Below are 12720 nucleotides of genomic sequence, written 5' to 3' on the forward strand. Positions count from 1 at the left end.
GAAAGGCTTGGATTAATCTTTCAGTTACATTGTGAAACTTGGGATTGCTGGTATTAGAAGTAATAATGTACAACCAAAATCTCATACATCAAACTGATTTGTTTTCAATGGCCTAGCCGAAACCTGTCAGCTGGGCTGAACAAAAAAAAACTTTTTTTATTAAAACAAACAGGAAAATCATCTATTTCTGTGGAAATGGTGCCTTGAATTTTATTTGAGAGCTGGGACTGTGCTCTATGGCTGCATTATAGGTCACATCTGCTTTTTTGGCACAAGAAAAACACTCCATCACTACATGCCCCTTGCCAGCTGTACAATTTAATAGAAATGACTAAGGAGAAAGTTTCCAATTAAAGCATTTTGTCTGTTCTAATGCAACAACTTTCATCGTCTACAACACAACATTCCGTAATATTTTAAAACAGGTAATATTTACAAACTGTTGACAGGCTTTTAAATAACTCATTGACAAAAATACTGTAAACTTTTAAGTTACAAAATAGCAAAAAACACAGCGGATGCAACAGTTAGAACTGGCAATCATAAAAAAAACAGGTGAAGTCGTTAAAATTCATCCATAGGACGATCGACTTTTTAAAGAGTATGATCAGTAGCTAGTAAGGCTGTATATTTTTATGGCATACACAAGAAGCTTTTCAAAACTATCAAAAGTAATAATTGCTGTACAATCAAATCTAAGACTTTCTTCAACTTCAACCCTGCATCAGTGATAATCATAATGGGACCTCATAATACCATTTTGGATTTCAGTCTAAACCCTAGAAGTAAAGGTACAGCATAAATCCCTGTTATGAAGTAAGAGGTTCAGGGGAAAAAAATGTACAACTTAAAAGTAAGCTATTATTGTAACTTCAGAATGTCAACCAGCAGTTCACCCCTAAATAGATTACATGAATTGTCCTCTCCCTCTTTCAAACTGGATATAACAGCATCAGCCCTTTCAGGCCCTAGTTAAAGGAATTGCCGTACACATTTGATGTGAGCCAAGGCATCAACAGTATGAAAGTAAGGCCCTAAGTTTCATCACTTCGAATGAAAATCATAAGTAATCATCAAGTTAGGGATGGTACCATTGAAGCCCATGAAAATTGCAAATTCTAAATTCAACAGACCCCAGATGCACTTATTTCTATTCTATATTTTGAAGCATAACACTTGACCCTTAGGAACCATACTGAACAATGACCTACCTCTGACTGAAAGCTTATTGTGGGTTATTGTTTTTTTGAAAAAGAATAGTCAGACCCCAGTGACCAAAATAGTACAGAACACTGGATGAGAGAAAATTGCAAAACAAACAGTCGAGGATGATTTATTAACTTACAAGGGTTGCTATCTGAAAATTGGTTGAAGGATGAATTAGAAATTCAATTAGATTTTCAAGTCTGTGCTGTGTGGGGATAACAGAAGCAGCTGGTACTCACACTGAGATTAATTGACCAGAAAGGCAATGGTACCCAGCTACATGCTTAAAATGGGGATACATATCTTGTTAGAAGTTAACATCTACTGTACAATGATATATATCCGATGGAAATTTTAGGAGGGTCAGTCAACAGAAATATATATTCCAGCCACTAAATTTTTTTCCACTATCTAGTGATATCATTTCTGATGCAGATAGAAAACCAGTTACAAAGAAGCTTGCCAGCAAACAAAATTAGTCAAAGGGAAAAGTCTATATCTGGACCATTTGTACATGAGACAGCACTGTACAAGAGCAGTCTTATGCTGCCTTATATCAGTATGAAGTTGAAACAGTGAAAATATTTGATTAAGATGTCAATATAACTGTTTCTTTCAAGCATTCTCATGAAATGGTCTGAACTACTAGTTTATTAATGCTGAAATTGTGGTATAAAACACAAATTGACAGTGCATTAGATCTATATCTATCTTATTTAGAGGCTGAGGTTTTACATATTTGAACAGTAATGGGGATCCAAGTATTCCCATTATACAACTTCTATTAACCTGTAGGTTTTAACTAGCTTGGTATCAGTGTCTATCCTATGTCCAAATTTCATGCATTTCTCAAGTAACAATATAAAAAAAGCTGACAAAAAAAGTATAGATGGCATCCAATTATCTAAAGGAGCATTTAAGCATCATGTGCTTGTATACTTTAAAAGAACAATCAGCACTAAGTAGTTTTATTTCCATCTACTTCTGACTTCAATTTTACAAAACTAGAGAAATACTTCCAAATGCATCACTTTCATCTTTTATTTTGAAGTTGTATGCACAAATTGTTCATGATCAAGGTGAGATATGATGGTTTGATTCCTGGCTGTATACACTCTATTTTTGGTTCTTCACATCCGCGGTACAACACTTCCAAAGTCAGGTAGAGCAGATTAGAAGCAGAGCACAGCTCCCTGCAATGTCCATCATTCTCACTCCAAGCAACACTCCGTTTGTTGTAAATAGATGCTTAAGCACTTGCTGAATAGGACTGAAGCATAAAGTGAGCTACAAGGAAGTTCTGACTTGCTGTTAGTTCTTTAATGTAAACTTTCAAGTCTTCTGTCCAGCCAACAAATGCCAGGATCAAATTCATGATGCATCTATTCATGGTACAATTACATCTTGTTAAATCACCTAACAAAAAAAGCACAATGTAACCTTTGAAAGTTACATCCTATTGTGCTTTTGACATTCTCCATTTCTGACACCAATCATCCTTATTGCATGCATTATATAACAGTTAGTATCAACAATTTTATTCTGCAAGCCTATACCTGGCTTGAGGCTGGCCAAACTAATTTCATGTTACAGTGCCTTAGTCAGTATGGAGAGAAGTGTCAGCAGTCTGTTGAATTCAGTCTGTAGATCCCAAAGGAGAGGGGACAATACAAAAAAACGCATTGCACCAAATGGCTAATCACTTTCGCTTAATAATCACAGTAGAGTTTGAAGATGTTTGTTTCAGCTGTTTGACGGTCAAGTGCATGACCTTTTCACTCATGTTTAGGAATGACAAGATCATCTGTTTTTTTTTAAACAAGTACAGGATTCTGTTCTCAATTTAGATTGTGCCCAATTTTGTACTTGACTTATGTTAGGCATCCACTGAGAAACCAACAGTGCAGAAAGAACCAAAATAACATCAGGAAAAATGATTACTTATACTGTTCTATTACATTTAAAGTGATGGGGATTTCAAGGTATGAAAACAAGTCTGCAGCAAATAAGTCAATTGAAAATTCAACTTATGAAGTGTGACAGTGGCAACATAGTTTATTTTTGAGTGCTGCGGCCATTTCACAAGTCATGGCATTAATTGGTAGGTTTGCAGGCCACTTCCTGTTCTTTTTAACTAAGTCAAATAAAAATGTACAAAAGTACATGAAAGATTCTATTTACTGTTGTCTTGCAAAAATAAACAAATCTTGTATTTTTAAGATGTGAAATGCTACAGTGGTCCTCCAATAGTTTAAAACGTGGTTAATGGCAGCTAAGTATTGCACTGCACATATGTACTTAACCAGAATAAAAAAACCCTTGGCATTCAGTAGAAAGCGTTTGAAGATTTTGCATCTGATTTTAATTGAACACTTGGTAGCTGAAAAAAGGTAACTGAATGAGAACAGGCACCTGGAAGGCAAGAGCTACTGTGTTTATCTAACCTGATAACTGTGTGTTAGGTTACCATTTTATACAGAGAAAATTTCCATTTCTAAATATGTAAATTAAAGATTTGTGTAGTTAATAAATAGTTCCCTGTGCATGCCAATAAAATATATGCCATCTACAACGTTTAGCACACAAAGAATCAATCAGTAAAGGCAAGGATTTTTTTTTTAAAAAAGGAACAGAATCTGGAAAGACTCTCAGTATTCAGGTAATGAACAAATGCAACAAAGTCTTGTTTATTTGTACAAAAACATTTTAAAACTCTAATAAATACTGTGTGGTGGATATCAGCTTTTACAACCAACAAGCAGATAGCCACAGGAGTTTTGCTCACATCCTGTGAGCACAAAAAGAGGGGGAAAAGTCTAAGAAGTTCATCTTCCCCCTCAAAGGAGGAGAAAATCATTTAATGTGCACTGGTCTGTCATCCGACTTTAGCCGCTTTCGCCTAGGTTGAACGAAGTCATCGTCCGAATCCTCACTAAAATGAGCTTCATCTTCATGCTCGGAATCTGATTCCACTAGAGGCGTGAAGGTTCTGTCAGAATAAACCATCTGTAGTTTTGCTTCAAAGTAGCTTTCTAGAGCCTTTCCGGCCTGGGCCACCTCTGAATCTGCCTAAAAGTGAAAGCAATACAAAAGTATTTAATCTTGCTACTAACACACCAGTATCCCCATTTTAACAAAATATTCATTTAATAAAGCCCTTAAATACTAATAGGCAACTTGTGCTCTGACAAACCCATACAGACCTTCAATTCCCCAATTTGTTCTATGTTAGTTGATCTTAGCCAAGAGAGGAGCTGAATTCTTATTGAGCTTAATGCTCTTAGGCTTTGGGAGTGAGTCTGGGAAATGAGCCAAGGTCCCTGCTTGGCAGTCAAATGGTCACTGCGAGAAATTTTGCTCATATAGACATCAGCAGTGAATCACTAATAGTCTGTGTACTGTGTACTAAAACTCACTGTGTAAACTCACAAACATCCACTTAGATGGGCAAACAGAGGGACTTTTAGTCCCTGTTAAACTATACTCTTCTGGGTGAGCATCTTCAGGTAAGGAGAATATTTGGACAAATTATTTGATTTGTTACAATCTGCATACAAAATCTACTTTCAAAAGAGGATGTAACTTTGAAAATGTGTTTAGTGTATACAAAATCCTCAAAATAAGATATAACCAGACTTTAAAATCTTCAGTCTTTACAAGATGGAGCCCAGAGACAAAATGGTTATGTCCTGTTTCATGTCTATATTTTTTAGAACTATATCAACTGTAGGATAAGGAAAACAAACTTTTCTCAGTAATTTCTTTATAATTGTACAATATTCCCCATCACCATCATATTTGTAATGTCTTACAGTGGTAAATCCACTTACTTTACAATATCAGTATGTTAAGTGCGCTCTGCCTGAAGGCAGGTCCTTGGCTCATTATCAGCTTATATTTCATCTTGAGCAATTTTTCTTGACAGTTTTTGTCAATGGTGACTTGCCACTGCCTTACCCTCTCAGGGGGAGGACAAGGAGGCAGGTCCCAAATCTACCTCAGCCAGAAGGGGAATCGACCCCCCACTGCTGGCGTTATTCTGAATAATCTATACACTAGCCATCTAGCGACAAATGTCAGTATGCCAAACACCAGGGCTTTCCTACATTATTCAAGCCTTTCCATGCATATACTTGCTCACACTACATAAAACATGGATTATGGGCAAACCACAGTGTCCTCATTTACCACGTACAAACCATACCTCAAACCTGAAAGACATTAATTCATGTGTGGATTTCATCCCCGATGAAAACCATAAATTGCATTTATATAGGGTCTTTCACAACCCCACGTAATTACGTACTTTAAGTATAGGTATTGTAGGTAAACGTAGCGCACACAGTTTCACAAACAGCAGTGAGATAAATGACCAAATAATCTGTTGGGATTGGTTCGGGGATAAATGCTCAACAGGGTACTACCCTGTTCTTCTAACTTAATGCAACAGAATTGTTTACATCTACCGGAGGCAGCAGATGAAGCTTCAGTTTAACATCTCAGCCAAAAAACTGTGCAACTCTTTCTCACTACTGCACTGAAGCGTCAGTTTATATTATTTGCTCAGGTCTCTGGAGTGGGCTTAAACCCACCACCTTCTGACTTACAGACATGACTGCTACCACTGAGCCAAGGTTGAGACCTTAAGTATCAGGTTAATGTTTGTGTACATACATGCTATGTCAGTTTGACGTCTTTATTTCGCTCTCAACATTCACTTTCTTTTGCTATCACAGGCTTCCTTAATTTGGAGAAACCATGCTCCTGACAACTTGGATAATAAATTGGGCTGGTAGCAAAGTAAAATGGGCTTCAGTTGCTGCAATCCTCTACATCAGCTACAAACTGGGCAAATCTTAAGACAACTGAGACATACGGAGGAATGAATTACTAGTTTTAATGTGCATTTAGCAATAGCTTTAAGGACCCATCACTCAAAGCACTTGACATTATAATTTTGAATTTCATGCTGCTGACACATCAGGGAATTAAACTTTCATGCAATCTAACATTGAAGGTAGCACAGAGCATTAGCTTCTTTCCAATGGATACCAATAGGCTCCAAAGGGGCCAGTGAAAGAGAAAAAAAATTGGAACAGGATTTTTTAATTTCCATCTCAGCCCTGTTTTCTCACTATGCAAAAAATATGACAATGGCAAAAGTATCTTAGTTGTTGACAGTAGAGATCCCCTGTTGCTCCAGCACTGGGCTTTTTGGGCTCAAAGTGACATAGCAAATGCTGCTGATAAACTGAACATTTTCTCTTCTTGGGCACCCGGTATCAAGCACTTCCAGGTTATGCACTGCATGTTAGTGTAAAGAGTAAAGCTGCCTTTACTCTGCACAATCTTCTTTAGACTAACAGAAGATGATCCCCTACACCATTGGGACACTCCCATTTTTTCACACCTGCCATTTTCTGGTCTTCTATAATAAGATTACTAATTTAATGCCAACTGAGGAGCAGCAGTCTGTTGTGTGTCCGTATCCATTAGGCAATGGATTGAAGCTGTTAATCACATGTCATATGGGGCATTTACAGCCAGTAAAGACAATTTGTGTCTCATCAGCTGAGTGAACTTGAAACCAAGGGTCAAAAATGAAAGGCCCGGGTGTCAATCCACTTCCTTACACAATAAATTTCATCGGGTACAATGGACAATGGCTAAAATAATATTCTGAGATACCTCTTGGTGAAACACTATCTTTTTATTCCACAAAGATAATGTGGAACTTTTTTTTAACATAAACAACCAAATTCAACTGATACACACTGCAGAGAAAGAAACAGGTCTGTCATAAGCAGGGGTGATGTTTTACCTTGGTTCTCATTTCCCTTTCTTTGGTCCTCATGAGGGCTTGAGGACCATTTTGAACCCCAGGTAATAGGGTAACCTTTATGAGACAATAAAATTCATAACGTAAATTTGTTTTATGTTGCACCGATAGAGACAAACATCAAAGTTTCCTTAATATCTGTACAGTTTACCCTTTAAGTGCATACTCATTTCTGTATTTTCACTACAATAAAAATCCATGCTCCCTTTGCTTAAAAGGCTGGTTTATTAGAAATGCAAAAATGAGGGGTGACATATTGGTTAATAGCTATCAATATCATTGACAATTATCATGCTAATTTTGCTCTTCAAAACCTTTTTTGTATAATAAAATGTTTACCATTCCCTATGAGATCAACATCTTCTGCAATCTGAGTGAAACATTACGATGTGAACAGATTGAGCAGTGATCTTGTGTTGCTCAATGTAAAAGTGAGATGGCAATTTACATCGCTAACTGCAGTAATGTTTGTGTATATCCTGTCTCTATTTATTGTGAATTTGTTGAGTGTAGGGAAGTTTTAATAGTTTATCATGCAGTCTCGCTGTTGGAAAAGTAAACAAAACATTGCTCGAGAATTCATACCATATTTTGTGTGGGCTCTTAAGTTTGGAACACTGAAAAACATTGAAGTTACCCACTGAATAAACACATATGGTTCCATATTGAAGCCTCGAGGGCCTGGATCCAATTCTTGGTCTGTGTTCAGTGAGTTATGCTTAACTAGGGAAATAGTGGTATCCTCAGTATTCAGGGATCCTTAGTGATTGGGGTTTACATTCCAGGCCAACCACGGGATTGGCATTAGAGAACAAGGCCAGCAATGGCCCACACAGCAGCACTGTAGCATACACCTTCTGTGGAGTAGCACACCTGCATAAGACATTTTCAGAGGAGAAGAGCAACAAAAGAAAAAATTGGGAGTGGTGTTGTGAACGGTTGAAGGATGTGGTAGGGAAGGGGGACAGAAGAGTAAGAGAATTGATTAATTACACTATTTATTACATGTCACGTGACACAAATAAGAGTCCTCTAGCAATAACTACGCTTTTCAAATAGATAATTGTAAATTTTCACTGCAACTTAACTCAGACATATTCAGAGTCTGTCGCGGTTAGGGGGCAAGACTATTTGCATACTACCTGAACATATGGCGCTAGCGCAAATGAGATTTTTCCTAACCTAACAACTGTTATACAAATAAATGCCAAATTAAAGGCAGAATGTTTAACACCCACAAAGTACGTCATAAATTCATCCATCAACTTCTGCAGATATACCAGGTAGCCTTTGAACAATTTTTTTAAATAGAGAAAACAGGTGAGAAAAGTTTGAAATCATAAGCCTCCTCTATAAAGTAGAACTTTAATTTCAATTAAATGGCGAAAAATTTAAACAAGCACTTAGAATTATACTGCTCAAGGCATCTATATTAAAATATCACAGAATAGCACCAAAACTGCCAGGTTATTTGAAGATTCTAGTACCTTAGGGATATTTTCAGCCATTGAAGCTAAGAAAGGTCTGGTGCTGAATTTTACACAAAAAAAAAGCATAATCCTTTTAGAAAGCCACTTTTACATATACTGTTGTATTAAATCAAAAATGGAAAAGTTTTCAAAGAGTCAGCCAAGATGTAAGACATGCCTAAAAGGACTTTAAAACTCCACAAAAAGTATTATTCAAATCAAAACGAGCATCAAAATAAGCAATGTGCCCTGTGAATTGCCATTCTAGTCCCCAAGGATAGAGGCTGCTGAAAAGAACCAACTCAGTTTAAATAATCATCAGCAGTAATGTGGTCCTTGTACCTGGAAAATAGCCCTCTGAAACCACTCAATTATTTATGGCAATGAACTCCATAAGCCATTATTAGAGAGGTATATAAGTAGTGCAGTGGTCACAAAGAGATCCTTGAACTCCAATCTGTCACAATAGTCAGATTATGGTTCGAAAGAAACAAAGTATGTACATCTAAACAGTAATTATTTGAGAGGACTCAAAGATAGTGTATAATGCCTGCAGGAACCACAAATTTTGTGGGATCACATCAAAACCTTAATAAGATTCTATTTTCACAATGATTAAGTTCACTACCTTTTAATTTCCTTCAAGCAAATTAACCAGGAAAATGCACTGAATATTTCTAGTTGAGTACAGTGATTAATCAGTTTTACGGCATTCTGGATTGTGGGGAGGAATCTGAAAGCAGCTGGCCAAATAGATTTTGGCATTTTGAGGGGCCCTTGATTTATGCTATGATGCCAATTTTAGCATTTTATTATGCTTACTTATTTTGGACAATTTTGTCAAAAGTTTGGAAAGCTTGGTCACTGACTTGGGCTTGTAATGGCTTTAAGGAGTGCACCCTATGGAAAAAGTGGCAATGCATTGGCATTTTGCCATCATTTCCAAAGGAAGGCTGAATCTAAAAAAACAAATACCAAGTCAAGAAATGAAGCACAAATACCACACTAGGAAACAAAATACTTCTGAAATTTTGTGCATCAGAGAACAGCTACAAACTGAATGTTTTAAGACTGAAAGTTACTATATAGTGTGCACAGTGAACATGTGAAGTAGGAGCAGGAGCAGACCATATGGCCCTTCAAGCCCACTCTGCCATTCAATACGATCATAGCTGATCTTGGGCTTCAACTTCACTTCCCTGCCTGTTCCCTTATCCTTTGATTCCCTGAAACACCAAAAATCTGAATACGTTTAAGGCTGGGATAGACAATGTTGGAGCATCCACAACCTCCTGGGGCAGAGAATTCCAAACATTCACAACCCTTTGAGTGAAATAATTTCCCCTCATCTCAATCCTAAATGATTGGCCCCTTATTCTGAGACTTTGCCCTCATATTTTAGATTCCCTGACCATCGGAAAAAAATCTCTCTGCGTCTACCCTATCAAGCCCATCCAGGGTCCAATGAGATAGTCACAGTTCACTCAGCCCAATTGCTCCATGTTAGCAGTTGTGCTCCAAGTGATTCTCCTCCCACCTCGCCATCAAATCCTATCATATCTTTCTATTCCTTTCAACTTCATGTACTTATCTAGCTTCCCCTTGAATATATCCATGCTATGCGACTCAATTGAACTATGAACAGAGAGCGGGATAGTGATAGAATTCAAGAGGACGGCTGGTGGAATGGGCACACGTGGCTGATACAATTTAATACAGACAATTTAATATGAATGACACATTTTGGTAAGAAGAACGAGGAAAGACGGTATAAAGTAAAGTGCACAATTCTAAAGAGGTACAAAGTCAGGGAGATTTGGGGGTATATGTGCACAAATTGCTAAAAGTGCCAGGACAGGTTGAGAAAGTGGTTAAAAAGATATACAGGATCCTGGGCTTCATAAATTGAAGCATAGAGTATAAAAGCAAGGCAGTTATGATGACCCTGTATAAAACATTGGTTCAGCCTCAACTGGACAATTGCGTCCAATTCTGGGCACCACACTTTAGGAAGGATGTGAAGGCTTTTGAAAGGGTGCAGAAAAGATTTACAAGAATGCTTGTAGGGTGGGGACTTCAGTTATGTGGACAAATTGGAGAAGTTGTGTTTGTTCTCATTATAGAAAAGAAGGTTGAGAGGAGATCTGACTGAGGTATTCAAAATTATGAAAGGCCTGAACAGAGTAGAAATTGTTCTCACTGGCAGAATGGTTGAGAACCAGAGGACACTGATTTAAGGTGAACAGCAAAAAAACCAATGGCAACATGAGGAAAAACTTCTGAAAGAATGGTTAGGTTCTGGAATGTAGCGCTTAAGCATGTGAATTTCAAAGGGATTTGGATAAGCACCTGAAGATTTGCATGGCTACGGTGTAAGGAAGGGAGAGTGGCAATAGCTGAGTTGACCTTGGACAGCTGGCAGAGACACTACTGGCTGAATGACACCCTTCTGTGTTATAATCATTTTAAGATTCAATAAATGTAAATAAATAATTTTGGCGATTTTAATAAACAATTAACACCTTAGTTTTCCTATTCACAAATTCAGTAAATAATGAATTTATACTTTAATTACATAGAATCTCAAAGAACCCTGTCATCCTCGGACATATTTTTCTCCATTGCTTTTACATACTTTTTGTGATATGGAGACCAAATCTGAGCACAGAACTCTAAGTATGGTCTAACCAAGGTTGTGTGTAAGTTTAACATAACTTTTGTGCTTTTGAATTCTATTCCTATGAGAAATAAGCCACAGTCCTTTGCTCTTTCTCTGGTTACTTTTAATGATGTTTTAAAACTCTAATTTTCCATGCTGTAGCTGGCCTCCTTATTCTTCCTACCAAAATGTATCAACTCAGACATACCTATACTGAAATTAATTTGGCATCTACACATCCATTCTGCAAGTTTATTAATACCTTCTCGTATTTTGTCACTGCATTCCTCAGTATTAATCTTACCTCTCAATTTGGTGCTATGTGCAAATTTGGATACTTCTGATTCCAAATCATTTGTGTAAATAGTGAAGTGGCCCCTGATTCCTGTGGAACACCACTTCCCACATTGTGCCAGTGTGAGTAGCCTTTAACCCATTTTTTTGTTTTCTAGCCAGATTGCTATTCATTCTGCTACTTGTCCGGACTCCACATGCGCTCACCTTAGCCCTGAATCTACTTGTGTTTCCGTGTGCTTCGTTTGCTACATTAGTCTTGTCTACGTTTGTAGCTTATTCAAAGAGTCCAATAAAGGTTGGTTGTGCATGCTGACTATATTTCACATCTTGTTTCCGAATGAAATTCAAATTAAACTCAGTTTGAAACTGGGCTTGTTTAAAGCAGCGTGGGAAATAAACACTTAATATAGATTGCAAAACAACACCGCTAAAGAAACAGGTAACAGAACATGAAGTTTTGGTGTATTTGAAACATACAAATTTCATAAGTTATACTTACTTCATTGAACTTTTCACAGTTCTTAAAAATGAGCCTAATGTCAGCCACAAAGTTCTCTGGTGTTTGGTAATGTTGAGAGTGTTTTTTCTGCAATTTCATTTTCACTCTGGATAAATCCATTGGATTCTTAATAATTCTGTAGTAATCAGGAACCTAGGAGGAAAAAAGGTAGCTTGATTCCACTTGATGGATATTTCAGCTATATCTGTAGTCCAAGTGCCAATTACTGTGCACAACACCATAACAGGATATGGAGGATGGGAATGCAGTTAAAAAAAAAATTAAATGGTTGTACTTTATTGCTAGCTGATATAAATGCTGTTTTAATTTTTAATAAGTGATGCAAGGAAAAAAAAATTAGCATGCACTTATCTTGTGGCTTTAACATAGAAAAGCATCCCAAGGAAGCTTAGAATTATTAAAAGATGATTTCAGAAGTGGTGACCAAATGATTGGTGAAAGACGGAGTTTAAGGAAGTCAAAGAAGGAGGTGCTGGTGGAAGCACAGAAAGGTTTAAGGAGAAAATTCCAGAGTACAAGGCTTAGGCAGGTCAAGGTTGACAATGGTAGAGGAAAGGAAGGGACGTAGAAGAGAGGTGAAATTCAGAGAAGCACAATTTCAGTTGGGGGTGAGTGTAGATCTACAGGAGGTAACAGAAATAGGATGGGGCAAAACCATGCCGGCATTAGAAAGGATGCAAAAAAAAAAATTTATGAGAATGGTTTTAGGAATGGGGAATTTCAGTTAGGA

General features: G+C 37.2%; 1 protein-coding gene across 5 annotated transcripts in view; it reads right to left on the minus strand.

The window, feature by feature from the left end:
• Positions 1-299: 299 nt before the first annotated feature.
• Positions 300-12720, minus strand: part of trim33 (tripartite motif containing 33) — a 188618-nt gene continuing 176197 nt past the window's right edge. For 3 of the 5 annotated variants that reach the window (XM_041195414.1, XM_041195410.1, XM_041195411.1), the window contains 3 exons: positions 11970-12122; positions 7028-7102; positions 300-4275 (listed from right to left, as the gene is read on the minus strand). In XM_041195414.1, coding sequence (XP_041051348.1) covers positions 4060-4275; positions 7028-7102; positions 11970-12122 — 444 coding nt within the window. In that variant the 3' untranslated portion in view covers positions 300-4059. The remainder of the gene's footprint in view (positions 4276-7027; positions 7103-11969; positions 12123-12720) is intronic. The other 2 variants (XM_041195412.1, XM_041195413.1) reach the window with 1 other exon arrangement.

The sequence above is a fragment of the Carcharodon carcharias genome, chromosome 9 (genome assembly GCF_017639515.1).
Source record: "Carcharodon carcharias isolate sCarCar2 chromosome 9, sCarCar2.pri, whole genome shotgun sequence".
NCBI classification, from domain to species: domain Eukaryota; kingdom Metazoa; phylum Chordata; class Chondrichthyes; order Lamniformes; family Lamnidae; genus Carcharodon; species Carcharodon carcharias.